This window comes from Tasmannia lanceolata, unplaced genomic scaffold (assembly GCF_043159265.1).
Source record: "Tasmannia lanceolata isolate RefF3 unplaced genomic scaffold, GAP_Taslan_0.1 ptg000020l, whole genome shotgun sequence".
Taxonomy (NCBI): domain Eukaryota; kingdom Viridiplantae; phylum Streptophyta; class Magnoliopsida; order Canellales; family Winteraceae; genus Tasmannia; species Tasmannia lanceolata.
This window is the reverse complement of record NW_027518697.1, coordinates 7,034,373-7,052,638: the sequence shown is the minus strand read 5'-3', so window position 1 is coordinate 7,052,638 and position 18,266 is coordinate 7,034,373. Positions and strand designations below refer to the sequence as shown.

Below are 18,266 nucleotides of genomic sequence, written 5' to 3'. Positions count from 1 at the left end.
CGCCACCGTATATCTGGACATATAATCGGATGATCCAGACCGTTGATATATGGTAATGAAGATTGTTCTGCTTGTTTTTACCTTTGGACATATAATCGGATGATCCAGACTGTTGATATCGTAGTGAATATTGTTCTGCGTGATTTTAACCACTAATGAAATGTTTGATGGCCATCAATGTGGAACCTACAAATCCATTGGTCTAGAAAAAAATTTGGAAAATTTTTCCATACAAATGATTTGTGTGTACTCATTTTTCATGAAACCTTCTTCCAAAATAGAAATTGTTTTATGTTCTCTAAGGAAACTGCAAACTTGCTTAGACCGTTTGTTTACAAGGATTTTATACTTCAGGATTGTAAGATCCTAGATACTACACGTTAAAACCTGCACATATAAGCTAAAACATGGATTCTAAAAAGTTTTAGCTTATAGAATCCAAGTTTTTGCTTATAAAATCTAAGTTTTAGCTTTTAAAATCCAGGATTCTAAAATCCATGTATCCAAACAACCACATTGGAAATTGGAATTTTATTTTTCATGGAATGTTTACTTTTCATTGAAAACTAGTTGCAGACCCTTTGCGATGCACGGCGGGACAGAAAAAGAATTAATTATCTAAGTAAATGTCTAGGGAGCAATTAACAATAAAAATATAGAATACAACAAAAAATAAGTAAATATACAGCCAAGAAACCCAAAATAGAAAGAAATTAACAAAAAAAATACAGGAAAAAACAACAAAAATAAATCCCAAAATAGAATGACATTTAAAAAAAGTAAACCCCGAAATACAAAGAAATTGAAAACAAATCAATAACATAGGAAAAAAGCCCAAATTAGGAAGGAATTAACAATAAAAATAGGGTGATGATATTTTCACCCCTGCAGTACTTGCACACCCCCCTAGTACGTGATTTGACATAAAGTTCCCCACTTTTCACGTCAAATCAGGTTATAAGGGGGGTGTGCACGTAATGCAGGGGATGAAAATATCATCTCCCTAAAAATATAGCCAAAATGAAATAAATAAAAAATACTGCGATACTTAAAGCTCAAAATAGAAAGAAATTAAAAAAATAAAAATAAAGTCCAAATTACGAAGAAATTAACAATAAATATAAAGCGAAAATGAAATAAATAAAAATACAACCAAAATTTAAAGCCAACAATAGAAAGGAATTTACAAAAAATACAGCAAAATATGTCAAGTAGATGCTTGAACAGAAATTAAAAAAAAATCCTTCATAACTCAGATAAGAAGGTTGTTCCCTAACTATATTCAGCCTTGATGATCCACTAACATGCACTACCAATTAGAAGTAAGCACAGAGTAGCAAGATTCATTTTTTCACCAAAAATAAAATAAAATAAAATTTCAGATGCTAAAGGAAATTGAGTGCTTCAAAAATAAAATCCCTATAGATTAGAGGGTCGGGAGGATATAATTGATTTTTTGGGCACCACCGATTTATGTTGTGTTCCATCACATGGACGGTTTGGATCATCCTATAGTGTGGTCCCTACAGTATTTTTTGAAAAATAAGGGACTATAGGGGCTTACACCATATAAAAACTCTATAAATTAAACCTAAAAGAAAGATGAATTAAATTACCGAGTCATGGCTTAAACAAAATATTGGCATACCTAGATGAGGACGGAGGTAATTGCTTTGAAAAGGATTCATGGGTAGAAGAGCAGAAGTTTAAAACTTAATATAATTAAATCTCTCTCTCCACTTTCTCTTTAAAACGTAACTAAAAAAGAGGGCAAACATTTGTGAAGAGAAAGGTCTGATTTTTTCAGAGCAGTTCAATGTTAGTAAGGATCAAGCTCAGGCCTTGGCCACTTTGCTCTTGACATCAGATCAGGTACTTATGTACTTTTACTTTTGCTCTTTTGTCTATTCTTTAAGTTTTTACCATTTAGTTGTTCTGGATTTTCTTCATGTATGGATTTTGGTTATTCAATGCATTGCTTGAAGGATTGTCTTTATAAGGTCTGGGCATGAATGGTTTATTTGCTTTTAGCTTATAGTTGTATACATTTTGAAATCATCATCATCGACCATTTAGTTGTTATCTTTTACTAACTGCTTAGATGTTTATAGTTTTTTGTTTTGTGGTTTACATAAAACCGATTAGATAGCTACTGGAAAGAGTTTGAGACTATCTGCAATTTCTTGATTAGAGAGAGAGAGAGAGAGATAGCATAAAGATATGTGTTTTGTTTTTATCTAATAGATAGAAAGTTTTTGTTGTGGTTATCTGATACCAACCAAATGACTTGATGGTGCATGTAGATGAAAGGAAAAGTGGACGTGTAAACTCATTAGAGAAAGTGCAGTATACGTTTTTGCTTGGTGTTCATTCGTTGTTTTCTGTTTTGCAAAGTAAACTCTCTCTCTCTCTCCCCCCATTATCTATCTTGTACTGTCAATATATTTTTTTCTTCTTAAAATACCAAAGAGAAGTTCACAAAAATTTCATGTTTCAGCAAAGAAGTTCATAAAAACAGAAGGGTGACAGAGTAGAAGATGGTGAATTTTATTTTTAACTTTCGGGATTGCTTGCTATGGAGAGAAATAAGGAAGTTGTAGAAATCCTTTTCAAAGTTGACGGTGGAAAGAGGGGTTGCTTTTTCTTTAAAATGTAACTAAGGCTCTGTTCACTTGTTTTCCCAGGAAAGGAAAAGAAAATGTTTTCCAGGAATCCGACGCGGCATTAGGAAAAGAAATTCAGGGAATCTGTGCAGGAGTTTCGCTGGATTGTTTCTTGACTGTTTACTTGCGCAGGAAAAGGTTTACAGGGAAACTGCTTGCCCTTGTTTTTGCACTAGTTTTCCAGGAAAACGAAATCTGTGTGTTTTTGGTCGGAAATGAAATCCCTAAACTAGGGGAAATGGGCTTTTCCATGTCATTTTTTGACTTATTTCAGAAATTTCACATGTGTAATTCTATTTTCTCTGGAAAGCAAGTGAACACCAGAATTCTATCTTGTCAAGGAAATAAGAAGCAGTTTTCCATGGATTTGCTTTACGGGTAACGCAAGTGAACAGAGGCTAAAAGAGAGGGAGAGAGATTATTGGAGATTTAATTGGTCTCTAGGGAAAGGAGTAGGGAAGTTGTAGAATTCTTTCTCAAACGTAATAGAGAGGGAAATAAATTATATTATAGGAGATTTAATTGGCTGCTTTGGAGAAAAATAAGGAAGTTGGAAGTTGTAGAATTCTTTTTTGACGTCAATTCGTGAGAAGGGGTGCTAATCATCCTGTAAAGGGTGCGAATATATCATCACCCTTTCCTTTGGCCTAATTCATAAAATAGTGCTCTCAGTTTCAGCCGACACGAGTAATACCGTACACCAAAAAATTGAAAAAGACGACCTTCGTTTTGATATCCACACCCCCAATTAATATCATTCCATGGTTTCGCATCTTTGTAGCCCCCAGTCGGCTAGTCCCCACCACCGAACAACCCTCAATAGCTGTAGAAGACAGGCTGACAAATGTCGTTCACAGCAAAAACCGAACCCAAAACCCAATAATTCCTTCTCACACGCTGCAGATACTAAAATCTCTCTCTCCTCCTCTTATCTCTCTGGTTCATCTTCTTTACTCTCTCTTCTTCTAAACACAGAGAGAGAGAGAGAGAGAGAGAGCATTTGTTCTTCCTTTGCTCTCTCTCTTTTCCGTTCTTTTTTGCAATGGCAAACGAGAAAGAAAAAGAGAAGAAAATGTTTGTGGGGGTTATATGGAACTGTGCAGAGATAAAGCTCTTAGTAACAGCTCTATTAATCCTCTGTTCTTTAGCAACCCTTCTCCAATTCTTCCCTTCTAAAACTTCCATCTCCCCTCTAGATCTCCGCTCATGCCTCTCCAGACTCTCCTCCTCTTCACACTCTTCACAAACCCCAAACCCATCTCCCCCTCTCAATCTCTCCTCCCCCCCAGTCCCCCAACCCCCCCTCAAACAACAACAAAAAGAAATAATCTCCCAAAATGGTATCATAAAAAGAGCTTTCAACCCATATGGCTCAGCTTCATACCTTTTCATCCAAATGGGGTCATATAGAGGAGGACTCAACACATTTGCCATAATTGGCCTAGCCTCAAAACCCTTACACGTATTTGGAAAACCCCAATTCACCTGCGAATGGATTCCGGCCAATTCGCAGAAATCAGTCACCGTCTCCGGCCACCGTATCCTCCCTGATTGGGGCTACGGCCGCGTCTACACAGTCGTGGTTGTCAATTGCACTTTTTTGACCAACGTCGGCGCCGACAACTCCGGCGGTCGACTAGTCCTCCACGCGTCCGCCGGCGACAATTCGACAGAGGAATTGATTCCGGCATTGGTGGAAGAAGCTGGTGACCTGAATCCAACAATGTTTAGGGCAAAGCCTAAATATGAGTATTTGTATTGTGGGTCTTCTTTGTATGGGAATCTTAGTCCACAAAGAATGAGGGAATGGATTGCTTATCATGTGAAGCTGTTTGGAAACAAATCTCATTTTATAATTCATGATGCGGGTGGGGTTCACAATGAGGTTTTGGAGGTGTTAAGACCTTGGATTGAGAAAGGGTTTGTGACATTGCAGGATATTAAAGAGCAAGAGAGATTTGATGGGTATTATCATAATCAGTTTTTGGTGGTGAATGATTGTTTGCATAGGTATCGATTTATGGCGAAATGGATGTTTTTCTTTGATGTGGATGAGTTCATCTACTTGCCTCCTAAGAGTACTATTGGATCTTTGCTTGCAAATCTTTCGGATTATTCTCAGTTTACTATTGAACAGATGCCCATGTCGAATAAGCTCTGTCTTAGAAGTGACATTGGGAAGACTGCAAGGTATGATTTTTTGTTTTTTATATATTTGTCTTTTTCTTTTTCTCGAATTGGGTTCGTTGTTTCTTCTTTCATTTTTCATTTTTAGTTCCTTTTTCGCATGCTAATTAGAATTTTTGGTCATAAGGAAGAAAAAAGAATAGCTTCATTTCTCTGCTATATAAAGTTGAGAAGAATTTTTAGAGGTAGAATTTTAGCACAACAAAGAAAAATGAAGAAAAATCTTTCTCATAGAAAGCTTTCCAAAAATATAGCAAAAACTTAGGACCCGTTTGGCTCATGCACTTGTATTTTGATTTGGATTTCAGTTTTGGATACAAAATACATCTTCATCATCTTCATCATCTTCATGAACATGTTTTAAGAGAGTGAGAAAGAGAGACGGAGGGAGGAAGGGGTGTCTCACTGCAGCAAAGAACCTTAGAGAATTTTCAACGCTTACGAAATTAGAAAATAACTCATTCTTGACCATTTTCTTCTCTGGAATCTGGAGTGTTTGCTGAACTTTCAACAGGATGAATCTGGTGAGGAGTGGTACAATGAGATAAAATAGACGCAACCTGATTGGCCTGACTTGTGGTATCTTAATGTGCGGTCTACTCTCATTGAATTTAATTTGTTTCTCTCTCAGACTTACTGCACAATACCATCCCCCCGAAAGTTTCTGCTTTATAGAATAATTGCTTTCCTTGACTACAAACAATTATTAGACTTTGGCTTTAAGGTGCTCTTTGCTTATCTGTTCTTCTTCTTGGTTGGTAGGGAATTTCTTCTGTTACATTAACTTAGAATGCCACCTTTCAGACCCGTCTGATTGAAAAAAAATATATCAAAAATTAGACTCACTCCACCTATTTTGTTTTCTTGTAAGTGGGCCCACTGTATGGAGCTAGCAAAGTGGCTCTGATTTTTATCTTTCTATCTGACGGGTCTGACCAGATGATTAACCTGTGGATGTGTACAGAGAATCAAAAGTCATTCATTCAGAAGTATGGAGAATCAATCTCATTCATTTATGATGCTTACTTGTATTAAAGGGTTCTTAATGTAGCCACTTATTTATGTCAGAGTTACAAGGTTATCCCATTTTAAACTTAATAAAACCCCAAATAATTAAAAAATTATGGCATTTAACTTTTGAATTAAACCAAAATTTTCCATAATAAACATGAATTTGATGAAGAATTCGTCTTGAAGTAGTCATTGTATTGAAAACTAAATTCACAATGGAATCTAGCAAATACATTTGCATTTTTTCAAATTTTAGGGTGTGATCACACTAGCACAAATGCACCATATACAGTAGATATATAGATATATTTATTATAAATACAAAAATATCTGCATTTTTTTTTCAAATTTTAGAGTGCGATCATACCAGCACAAATGCACTCATTCCCATTAGGATTATTTTAGGAAGAAAACAGTTTTTTGAATTTTTCTAGTACCCATTCCCAAATCCAAACGTTGAAACTATGATTTAAGTACAAAAGATCACTGCATGTGTCTATGTTTGCATATTAGTCCATTATTATGATTTGGGTGATAAATGTAAATGGGAAATTTAAACTAATTTCCATTTGAATCAACTTATATCACTTTCTTTTAGCGGTCAATTTGATTCAAAACCCTTGTTGTAATGTATAGGAAGTGGGGTTTTGAGAAGCTAGTGTACAGGGACTCGAAGACAGGAATAAGGAGAGATCGAAAATACGTGATCCAGCCACGTGATGTCTTTGCGACCGGCGTTCACATGTCGCAGAACGTCGCGGGGAAGACAACCCACAATACCGAAAATCGGATCAAGTATTTCCATTACCACGGCACCGTCTCGGATCGCAGGGAACCTTGCCGGGAATTCGTAAATTCCAGTGAACTCACGTTTGAGAAGTTGCCCTATGTCCTTGATCAGACATTACGGGCCACAGCCCAATCAGTAAAACTATTCGAACTCAAGACCATTGGATCCAGGTTGCAACGCACTCGCCAATAACATGTGAGAATTCTTTTTTCATTTTCCTTGGCACCTATGATATAGAATAGATCAATTTATGTGATTCCTTGTGTATGATAGATGATCACGTACATAGATGAAGAGAGAGCGGTGTTTGATTTTTTTTTATTAGTCTGTGTTCCTTTATGTGTGGTTGGGATTGAATGAGATGTGGGTGGGGCCTATCATTCGTTCTAGAATGCATGGGCTTCTTTTTACTATATATTTTTGGGTCCACGAGGAAGTACTACACCTAATTAATGATATCTCGGAATCATTAGATTCTTTTTGTTTTCCCTATTGTTTTTGTATTCTTTTGGGTAAATGATATTTACCAGGGACACCCCATTGCCAGTGTTGTGAACAAGCGGGACTTAATAATATTGTGCTATCTGCTTTTGATAGAGACACCCCCTTTCCCAGCTGTCATGAGCTTTTTGCATAAATAGCATGGGTTTCTTCTGGTTGGTTTGGTTTGGTTGTAAAAATAAGTATAGTGGTGGACGGCACATGGAGAGAGAGGGCATCTTTTGTTTTTGTTCTGGATGTAGGGGAGGTGTTGTCTGTAAAGAACTTTGACCATTTTGGTTATAGAAGGGTGAGGGAGTCGTAGATTCTCACATATGTGGTTGAGTTGGGTCACTCTCATATGGGTTACCCTTCCTTTTAGGGTAATTTGTAGAGGGCTGATAATGATATTTCCACCCCCTTGTCTTAGAATTTTTTAGTTCTTTTAAGAGCTGAAACCTCCTTGATGGCAAAATCCACATGCAATGGCTAAACCCAAAAAGAGGGGTTACATGTGCCACATGTAGGCCAACCCTAAAAAGAGGGGCCACACATGAGGGGGAGTGTTAAAGTATAAAAGATTAAATAACCCTTCTCCAACATCTTAAGCTTTTGGAGTTACTACTTGTTTTCACATAAAAAACTATAGCCAAAGAAAAGGTACGGAAGGTACCGCAACAAGAGACTATTTGACCTTGATTAAAGGGTCGTTTGGATACACGGATTTTCGAATCTTGTATTTCCTCAAAATCGTAGATGGGAGACAAGAGGAGGAAACCAACTATCGTTTTCTTATTTCACGCCTTTCTTTGCGTCAGCAAGTGAGTAGGAGATCATCTCATGGTTCCAGGTTTTAGAAATCTCAGGATGAGGGAGAGATTTCTACTGAGATTTCTAAAACCTGAATTTCTTACTTAAAATCTAAGATTCTAAAAAGAAGTGAAACGGAGGGACTCCTTCTCTTGTCTCCCATCACGATTTTGAAGAAATCCAAGATTCTAAAATCCATGTATCCAAACGGCTCCTAAGTGGGCAGGCTAAATCAGCCTTTCACTCTGATTTCTTGGCCGACGTGTTTTGCTCTTATTTCTAATGTGCTCTCCGGCATTGAGATTGACCACGACGTGTTTTGCTCTTATTTCTAATGTGCTCTCCGGCATTGAGATTGACCACGACCATGAATGAGAGTGATCATGACTCAGTGCACATGTGGCATGTGTTTGGTGATCAGAACTGTTGATCTGATAGGCTATCATAGGGTGGGCCGGTGGGTCCAGGTCAGACACTGAGTGGAGATCTCATTTAGTCATTTGCAAGACTAAGACATGTAAAAAAGAGAAATTATATGATGTGTGGCAGTACAAACCCGTAATTTTCAAACCGTCCATTTGTTGGGCCACAACATAAATATGTTGTTCCCAAAAATCATTTTCATACGATGATCCAAACCCTCCAACCTAGATCGGTCCTATGGAAATGATGTATGTGCCGCAACCTATTTACGTTGTGGCCCAACACAAATGGACGGTTTGGATGATCCGATGGAGTTGGCCGTACCGTACTTTTTGAAAAATTCAAGTTTGTACGACCACACATCGTATAATTTCTCCGTATAAAAAATGCCTTACATATATCATAAAGGATGTCTTGTTAGTCATGATCGACCAACAGTCCAGAATCATCCAATAAGAGTGTGATGAAGGGCAATCTGAAGGATTTGTGATGGCCAAGAACATCCGTGGCAATGGGTTCATGTTGTTTGGTAAGTGATTTTCCTCTGGTTGGTTGCCGCTCCTTGGTAGAAAGCATGGTTTTTAATTGTAGCCTCGATATATTGATGAATTATGATACGGGACAGTTTGATAGGCTAATATAGTGAGAATATTTGGAAATATTTTAGAATATATTGCTGTTGGATCAAATATCAAGGCTGGTACTTCTGTCGTACCACCTTTGCGTGTTTTCAGAGGCTTTCATCGTATAATTTCTCTGTTCTTATCAAAATGTCTACTCATATTTACACCGCAATGTTTTGATAATGGGCCAACTCACTCTGTGTTTTAGTGTTTAACCAGTTGTTAAAGTCTATTACAATTCTCAAAAAACTCTCAGCAGTAGGGATGAAAATGAACCCAGATGGTCCGATGGACACATTTCAGGACCTTTTCATAGGATCCGAAATTCTTACTTCTAGACAACTAACAAAAGCCAATGGGACAGTCATAAATCAAATTTTATTCCCTCTATTTTTTTAACTTTAAGTATTATATTAGGGATGTTTTACTAAAAGAAAATGATTCCTATCTCTCTTGATTCACACTTGAAATCCATTGAAAGAACTAATCACACCTTTCCGATCGCATGTGTGGCAGCATATCAATACTGATCGTTATGAGCTTTCGACACCTATTCCTGCCTGAAGGAAATGCATGAGCGAAAGACTCTTTTAGTTCCAATTCTTTCTCTATGCTCAAACCCTTTAACAATCTTATTCAAACTTTCTTGACATCTTTCTACGCGGAAAGCTATTTGATCACGGACCCAATCGCCAAGGAAAGTCGAATCCCACATGTACGAAAGGATAGCTATTCAAAGCATCTCGAAAGAAATTATGAATTAAAGCGCTATCGCACCTCTTATTCAAGTTATCCCAGGAAAAAGAGACTAAGACCACATCTATTAGCTTATTGACAGGGCTGAAACTTCGCAGTTCTGCGATGAAAGCTTTTCGATCCTCCACACCTTTCTTAAGTCCAAAGGAATTTGGCAAAAAGAAAGATTCATTAGTCTAACTCACTCTCTTCTCTTCCTTCTCTAACAGTTAACCCTAATTCCTTAGCCGACTATGTCATGCTGTCCCAGCGAATGAGACGCATGAGAGAGAAAGAGAGAGATGTGTAGGTATTCATCCACGCATGGGAGTAGAGAAAGAGAGCAGCTGAAACGTGGTAAGGAGAGACGTGACGAGAAAGCCCAAGATAGTTGTGAGTGTTGCTAACTCACCAGTTAGCACACAACTAACTATATACAATGTAATTTTTTTTTTTGAAAAGTGACATATTTCATTAATATTCAGATAGCATTCGGGACCAGTAGTCCCAGCCTGCAATACAAAATATTAAGGTGAATACAGTGTAATTTCTCCAGTTTATTTACACTAGTGTATCATTCACATGGCATATATCATTAGCAAGTAATATCATGAACCAAATAGGATTGGAAAATGAAAAATGATGTAGGAGAGAGAGATAGTAACCTTTCAACAATAGCACCTATGAATCCAGCCCTATGCATTTTTTCGCACTCTTTTAAGTATTCCCCCATGACTCATAACCCAGCCCTATGCAAAATAAGGTGAACAAGAAGTAGAGCGCACAAAAGAAAATATGCCATGCCTCAGTGTATATGAGCTCCATTCGAACAAGATCCCTCACGTAATTCCTTTAAGTATTTGAGCAGGATCGTGACTGAGCAGCTTCCTTATTCAGTGTCCAAGAACTTGATATTTCAGTTACACAGTCGGGAATACTACTGACAAAGCCTCCTTTGTTTAGGCTTCCATTGCAAATATCTCTGAGAAGATATTTCAGCACAAGATCGAGAGAGAGAGAGACGGATAATCGTATTTCATGAGTCAAAACTAGAAAAAATCTATCACAACAATTTTGACTATCAAATTAACATGTCAAAAATATAGACAGAAAGTAAATATGTTCTCTGACAAGAAGGATGAAAAGGCCCAATACAACGCACAAAAAACTAAGGGGCCGTTTGGATACGCGGATTTTATTATCCAGGTGTTTAGTTTGAAAACAGTGTAAAAGAGGGTCATGATCAAGCTGCTAGTATGCTGTCCTAGTAGCGTTTCTTGGATTTTAAGTGAGAAAACCAGGTTTAGAAATCACAGAGATTCCTAAAATCTGGAAACATGGGATGATCGCCAGTTCTCTTGCTGTCGGAAAGAGGGCGAGTGGTAAAAAACGACGGCTGGTCCGCTTTTTCTCTTGTCTCTTAGCTCCAATTTTGAAGAAATCCCGGATTCTAAAATCCGCGTATCCAAACGGCCCCTAAAAGAGGCAAGAGAATCCACAAATATAACAAAACTGACTCAAAATTACACCAACATAGCCCATGATACATCAACTCGGAAATGAATTCGTAAAAAACATAAAGAGAAGGTGGCTCAGGTACTCCGAGTTGATTTCACCTGAAAACAAAGGGAACCCAAAAGTAAAGAATAAAAAATTAGAATACTTGTCAATAAAATTATCATCAAGCAAAAATAGATTCAGGCCTCGTATATCAATTACTTACCAAGAAGGATGGCCACACTATTTCTGCTCCTACAGCGTCTCCGATATATGTGAAGAATTCAATTGGTCTTACTAGAGACCTCAGTAAAAAACTGTCGTAATGGCTCGTCCTCAACTACATGTGTCGAATCGACACACGCGCCTCTCGTCAAATGCTCAGTAAGATTACCTTAGAAAAAACCAAATGATCGGAAGTAAGATTAGACAGTTATTTATTAAGTCAAAATTTATCTTATGATTTACATTAAAATTCAACGACATTTTTACCTGATCGTCAGGGAGATCTGCGTGGCTGCCAGAGGAGGGTGCATGACGTCGTGAAGGAGTAAGATCATCGGGTGGCTAACATATAACAAGATAGATACATAAAGGTATTGGTAAACTAAAAGAACTATTTAGGGTGTGTTCGGCAACCATTCAGTTACGAGATTCTCCATTTTTTAAGGTGTGAAAAATGAGAAAAGCAACGATATCTAAGAAAATCTTGTTCAGCTAACTGACCCGTCAGAGTCCGTTTTTAAATATTTGCCTTCTTTTTAGGTTAAAAGTAAGGGTACTTTGGAGCGACTAATAGTCGTTTCCAAAGATTCTCATCAATCTGTTTCTCGCCCATTTAAATAGGCGAGAACGAGAAGCCTTGCTGAACACATCCTTAATGAAAAAATTTAAGGACATACATTGTTATTTTGGACGCTCTGGAAATGAGATAAGAGTGCCATCAACTATCGATCCATTTCGGCCTGCTTCTCTCTCATACCCGTCATCTCATTGACGAGTGGTCATTGGCCCTTTCAAGTGATGCAGCCCTCTCCAGCGAGGCTGCGACATCCCACCGCTGGACTTAGAGAAAAATAACGTAGTTGGGGTAAGGCCGGGCCCCATCATGCGCACCATGTTGCGTCTATCTGGGCCAAATAACTGATCGTAAGTGTCATCTGAGGCAACCGCGGGGCTGATCTCGGGATGCTGAGTCCGAAGCTCCGTTATCTAAGCCTGAAGAAAAGAGAATGTGATACAATAAAGTCTTATATAAAGTTTAATAACATAAAAAAAGACAGTAGATCAATTATGAATGTTATGAAACATGCAGTAATTGCTTCCAAGACATCATCACAAGAATCCCCATTTTTCATGCTATGGAGGCGAATGAAAAGATCTCCTCAGCTTGAAACCCTACCACCATTCTTTATAGTCTGTCCTCATGTCAACAATATCACTACTTGTCATTATCAATAGAATAAAAGCAAATTAATAAAAGATAATCATGAATTTACCTCCTCCAGATATATTGTGATGCCCTTTGTGCCACCAGTGTGTTTGATGGTCTGTTTAGCGCGATTGGCTTTATTTTGTGTGCAGCGGTCCTAAACATATGTGTGTGTGTGTGTGAATAATTCATATGGTCTTACCTTAACAATAGCCCATGCATTGTCCTTGTTTTGTTAAGCCGACTTCCTCTAGTCTGTATAATTAAGAGGCAATTTATCACCCACTCTCGCAACAGTGCCAAATAAATTCATCAATTCACATGTATTTTTTTGTCTATTATATACCCATTAAATAATTGTGTACTCCAAATTAGGGGTGGAACTTGGGTCGGGGGCATCCCAATTTCCACTCTAATTGGGTTGGAATTTTCTTCTCTTGGGTTGGGTTGAGGTTGAGGTCGAGGTATGGAACAACCCGACCATACCCGAACCAACTCTGTCCCCTAATTTTTTTGTGATTTTCAACATCTTAGAGTTATTTGTTTTTTATATTTGTCCTTTTTGCTCTAGGTTACCCCAAATTTAACCCGGTTTAAAAATTAGGGTTATACAAGTTGGACTAGGGTTGAGAGTTGTATAGACAGGTTGGGTTAGGGTAGACCTTCCTGGACCCAAGGCTCCAGTTAGAATTAATGTAATGCTACGTCGAGTGGGGTTAAGGTTGGCCTAAAAACCAACCCAACCCAAACTAACTCAACCTGGCATGAGTTGCACCCACACTCCGAATGGGTGTAAAAAGGCAAATGAACTACTAGTAAGAGGAAGTCTAGACTGAAGGGAGCCCTTGCAAAAAACGAGGTGAAAGGGCTCCCCCATTGGCTGCACATCATCATCATGTTTGATTTTTCAGCCGTTATTAATGCATGATGGTTATGTGCATCCAATGGGAGAGCCCTTTCACCTATTTTTTGCAAGGGCTCCCTTCAGTCTAGAATTCCTCTAACAGTAATAATTGCCATTGTCATGGGTCGTTTGGTCAAGTGTGAATCCAAAAGTTACTCGACGCCCTGTGGATATTTTATAATTTTATCCTGTTGTTCTCTCTTCTTTGTTTTCTACTTGTAAAAATATGCGTGCAATGCATCTACATAAGAAATTATTTCATACCCTAAACTAAACACATGATTCTGGCCATTGAGAAGAAGACAATGGAAGTACAGTTTCAATTACATTGAAAAACAATGAGGAATTCTCGTCGGTACAAATGCCATATGAAGCCCTTCACGGTCAACCAACCTCAATCAGACTCACTTATAAACAAATTCAATAAGAATGTCATATACTGAAGAAACCACCCACAGGAAAATGCATCAGAACACACATATATAAGAAGTGTGATGTAGGAACAATCTTTTCTAGGGAAAAAAATATGAATTAAATTAATATAAGGTAAGATAATTACCTAAATCAGCAGTTAAACTCATAAAGTTGCTCATTAAATGAGCAACTTTTGGCATGGTGGGAAGATCTTCTGAGAGGGTAAGTCACCATAGCAGAACGAGATGCTAGGCAAGAATTCCATCCCACTTTTGTCGATATACGGATCCTTCAGTAGCCTTGTAACTAGTTCTTGATTTAGAAAACCACGTGTTCCCAAGAAGAAAGGGACAACATACCATTTTGGCTCAAATGAAAGTTTGACGGAGGGGATTTGATACCTCCGAGTTACAGGCCATGCGAAGCTTCCTTCTCCACACTTCCCGCCTTCCATCCGAGAAGATGGAGTTAGGGTTTTATTACTCAATTGTGGCTCAAGAAATATCAGTAACACTTAGAAGATGTACAAGGAAATGGACTCTTTTGGACGGAAGATCGTTGTGGTTGCTCTCTTAGAAAAAGTCTAAAGAGCAAAACTGAACATAAAGGGAACAAAAAAGATTAAGAAAAAAACCCTAGCTGCAGAGAAAGATTCAAATTTTCGAGTCTCCTTACAGTAGTGATACCCATCATCCCATCCTTGATATTTGAATGAGGCTATCACAATTCTCAAAAGGGCAATGCTATTTTCACTCCCCCGTGCAGTACGCATACACTTCCCTTTTAACGTGATTGGACGTCAAAAAGCGTTAAAGTTGCCCACTGTTCACATTATAAAGGGGGCGCATGCATACCGCAGGGGGAGTGAAAATATCATCCCCTTTCTCAAAAAGGTCTCAGCCATAGGGATGAAAATGGACCCATGATGGACACATTTCGGGACCCTTTCATAGGATTAGAAATTCTTACTTCCAGACAACTAACAAAAGCCAATGGGACATTCATAAATCAATTTTTTTTGAACGGTTCATAAATCAAAATTGTTGATACTATTTTATGAAAGGGAAGTGATATTTACTCCCCTTTTGATCAGTAGGGACACCCATCGCCAGTGTATCAATGACTAAAGGGGGGCTAATGTACTTACGTCAGAAAATTCCTGTGGGTTAGATTCCCCTGTACATTGGCGCTGGTGGGTCTGGTGATCAAAAGGGGCGTAAATATCACTTCCCTTTATGAAAATACCCTCTTAAGTTTTTTTTTTAATTTTAGGCATTATATTAGGGATATTTTAGTAAAAGTAAATGATTTATATCTCTCTCCAGTCGTCACCCTCTTCTCTTCCTTCTCTAACCATTAACCCTAAATGACCATGTCATGCTGCTGTGACCATGGTTTTAAATTTAGGTATCGGTTTCGGACCTCACCGAAACTGAAATTTCGGCCAAAAATCCTGATTTTTTAATTTTATATTATTTTCCAAAAATTAAAATAATGTAAAATTAAAATTTTCAACAAAATAAAGTAACGCTGCAGCTATTTGTGATTTCAGTGTCAGTCACGACTCTCGACCGAGACCCGAAATTTCGTTCGAAATTTAAAACCATGGCGACTCACCCTCGTAGCTACTAGTCAAGCTTGCCCTGGTCTTCTTCTGAGTTTTTTAACAAGAGATGATAAATTCACACCCCCTATAGGATGACTCGCACCTACGATCCATTTCAAATCGGACCGTCCGTCAAAGTATCCTCGTAGGTCCTACTTTCATTTTACAGAGTTGGATCCAATCAGAAGTGGATCCGTTGACACCCTTACTCAGCAGGTAATTAAATAATAAAAGACAAGGGGATGCCTGCCCATTATCAAAACATTATAGTGAGAATATAGTTCTGTGGAATATATAGCTCACCATTCTTCAAAGAACTATACTCCTAAAACGAGTACTACTACGCTCTCAACGACTAGTGTAGCCAACCTTGCAAGAACAAAATATTTTCCTTTCCTAAATATTGCATGAATAACCCAACGCTCTCACTTCAATCTGGCATTTCATTCCCGCCACAATCACCAGAAGCTCACCACCCTGCTGTTAAAATGCGCCACTCACCTCACCATGAAACAACTTTACCAAATCCAAGCCCACCTCCTCACCAGCCCCCCTCTGCCCCTCCACCCAAACCTCATTGCCGTGAAACTCATCGGCATATGCTCTTCACAAGCCAACCTTCGCCATGCTTCTCTCATCTTCGCCCAACTTCCCAACCCCAACCTCTTCGTATGGAACGCTATCCTCAAAGCCTCCGCTCAACACAACGCTTTCTCACTCACCATCCATTACTTCAACCTCCAAATCACCAACCCCTTGGCCCCTCCCCCTGATGAATACACCTTCACCTCCGTTCTCAAGGCCTGCGCTGGCCTAGTCTCCACCAATGATGGGAAGAAAATCCATGGATTCATTCTCGGACGTGGGTTTCATTCTAACCTCTTTGTTCAAAATTCTCTTGTGGATATGTACTTCAAATTTGGAGAAACTGAGATTGCTCGCCAACTGTTTGATGAAATGCCCGTGAGAGATGTGGTGTCTTGGAATACTGTACTATCTGGTTATGCTTCGTGCGGTGATCTAGACACTGCGAAGCGGGTCTTTGAGGGGATGACGGAGAAGAGTCTAGTGTCGTGGTCGGCTATGATTGCGGTGTATTCACGATCGGGGGATGTGGATGATGCTCGTCGGGTGTTCGATGAAATGCCAGAAAGGAATGTGGTTTCTTGGAATTCCATGATTGCTTGTTATGCGCAGAATGAGAAGTTTTCTTATTGCATTGAGCTCTTTCGGCAAATGCAGCGAACCCGTGGAATGATTCCCAATGATGTCACGCTTGTGAGCGTGTTGTCGGCGTGTGCCCACCTTGGCGCACTCGACTTGGGGAAGTGGATTGACCTGTTCATCAAACGGAGTGGCATGGAGTTGAATCTCTTCTTGGGTAATGCTCTTTCGGATATGTATGCAAAGTGTGGTTGCATAGATGAGGCTAGACAAGTGTTTGATGAAATGCCCGAGAGGGATGTGATCTCCTGGAGCATAATTATTTCTGGGTTGGGCAATCACGGGCGTGCGGATGAAGCCTTTTCGCACTTCTTTGGAATGCTCGAGCATGGGGTGCAGCCCAACGAAATAACCTTCATGGGTCTGTTATCTTCTTGCAGTCATGCTGGGCTGGTTGACAAGGGGCTTAAATTTTTTGGTCTGATGAGCAAGGAGTATGACATCACGCCCAAGGTTGAGCATTATGGATGTGTGATAGATCTTCTCAGCCGTGCTGGGAGGCTTGATGAAGCTGAGAAGTTGATCCATTCGATGCCGATGGCACCCAATGTTATCATTTGGGGTTCGTTGCTCGGTGGATGTCGAATCTACAAAGACATTGTTCGAGGGGAACGTGTTGTTCAACATATCCTCGAGTTAGACTCTGGACACTCTGGAAGTTATGTCTATCTAGCAAATGTTTATGCTTTGATCGGTAGGTTGGAGGATGCGGCAAATTGTAGGTTAAAGATGCGGGAGAGAAAAGTAGCAAAGACTCCCGGGTGCAGTTGGATTGAGGTCGATAACACAGTTCATGAGTTCTTCATGGGTGACAAATCACACCCTCAGACCAACAAGATTTACTCGATGATTCGTGAATTACAGTCCAAAATGAAGCTATCTGGTTATAAACCTAACACAGATCTTGTCTCCCACAGCATAGATGAGGAAGAGAAGGAGGATGTGTTGTCTACTCATAGTGAGAAGTTGGCGATTGCGTTTGGGCTCATTAGCACTAGCGAAGGAACCACGATTCGGGTTGTGAAAAATCTGCGAGTGTGTAATGATTGTCATGATGCCGCCAAGATCATCTCAATAATTGTTAAGCGTGAGATTATCTTGCGTGATCGCAGCCGCTTCCATTTATTTAAAGATGGGACTTGTTCTTGTAATGACTATTGGTAATGAATGGTCAAGCGTTATTAGCTATACAAGAATTTGGAAAAGCAGGACCCCAAAGAGAAATGCAGTGGATATGTCAGGCAGACCTGTAAGTTTGAACAGCCCTCTCTTCTGTTGCTAATTATGTTATTTCAGGTCATTACTTTGATCAAGAATATCTGATAATGTAATATGAGTATCTCTTTATTTTAGTTCTCCGCAATTTATACAAATGCAACTACACTTATGTGTACTTATATTATTATGGAGTTGTTGCAGGGGATTACAGATGCTGCATTTGGGAACTAAATAAGCAGTCCTTGTGCT

At 38.9% G+C, this 18,266-nt stretch overlaps 1 protein-coding gene and 1 pseudogene across 1 annotated transcript; both read left to right on the top strand.

Annotated features, from left to right (window-relative positions):
• The first annotated feature begins 3,438 nt into the window (after positions 1–3,438).
• On the top strand, positions 3,439–7,139 carry LOC143854797 (galactan beta-1,4-galactosyltransferase GALS3-like). The gene is made up of 2 exons (XM_077364907.1): positions 3,439–4,853; positions 6,498–7,139. Exons 1-2 carry the CDS (start codon positions 3,706–3,708, stop codon positions 6,841–6,843), a joined length of 1,494 nt encoding a protein of 497 aa, XP_077221022.1. The 5' UTR covers positions 3,439–3,705; the 3' UTR covers positions 6,844–7,139.
• Positions 7,140–15,559: 8,420 nt separating this feature from the next.
• On the top strand, positions 15,560–17,995 carry LOC143855060 (pentatricopeptide repeat-containing protein At2g29760, chloroplastic pseudogene; annotated as a pseudogene).
• Positions 17,996–18,266: the final 271 nt, after the last annotated feature.

Excerpts from the sequence above, each read along its gene's own strand:
- LOC143854797 (XM_077364907.1), top strand. The coding sequence starts at position 3,706 with ATGGCAAACGAGAAAGAAAAAGAGAAGAAAATGTTTGTGGGGGTTATA. Across the intron at positions 4,854-6,497 it reads GACATTGGGAAGACTGCAAG|GAAGTGGGGTTTTGAGAAGC; the intron begins GTATGATTTTTT and ends TGTAATGTATAG.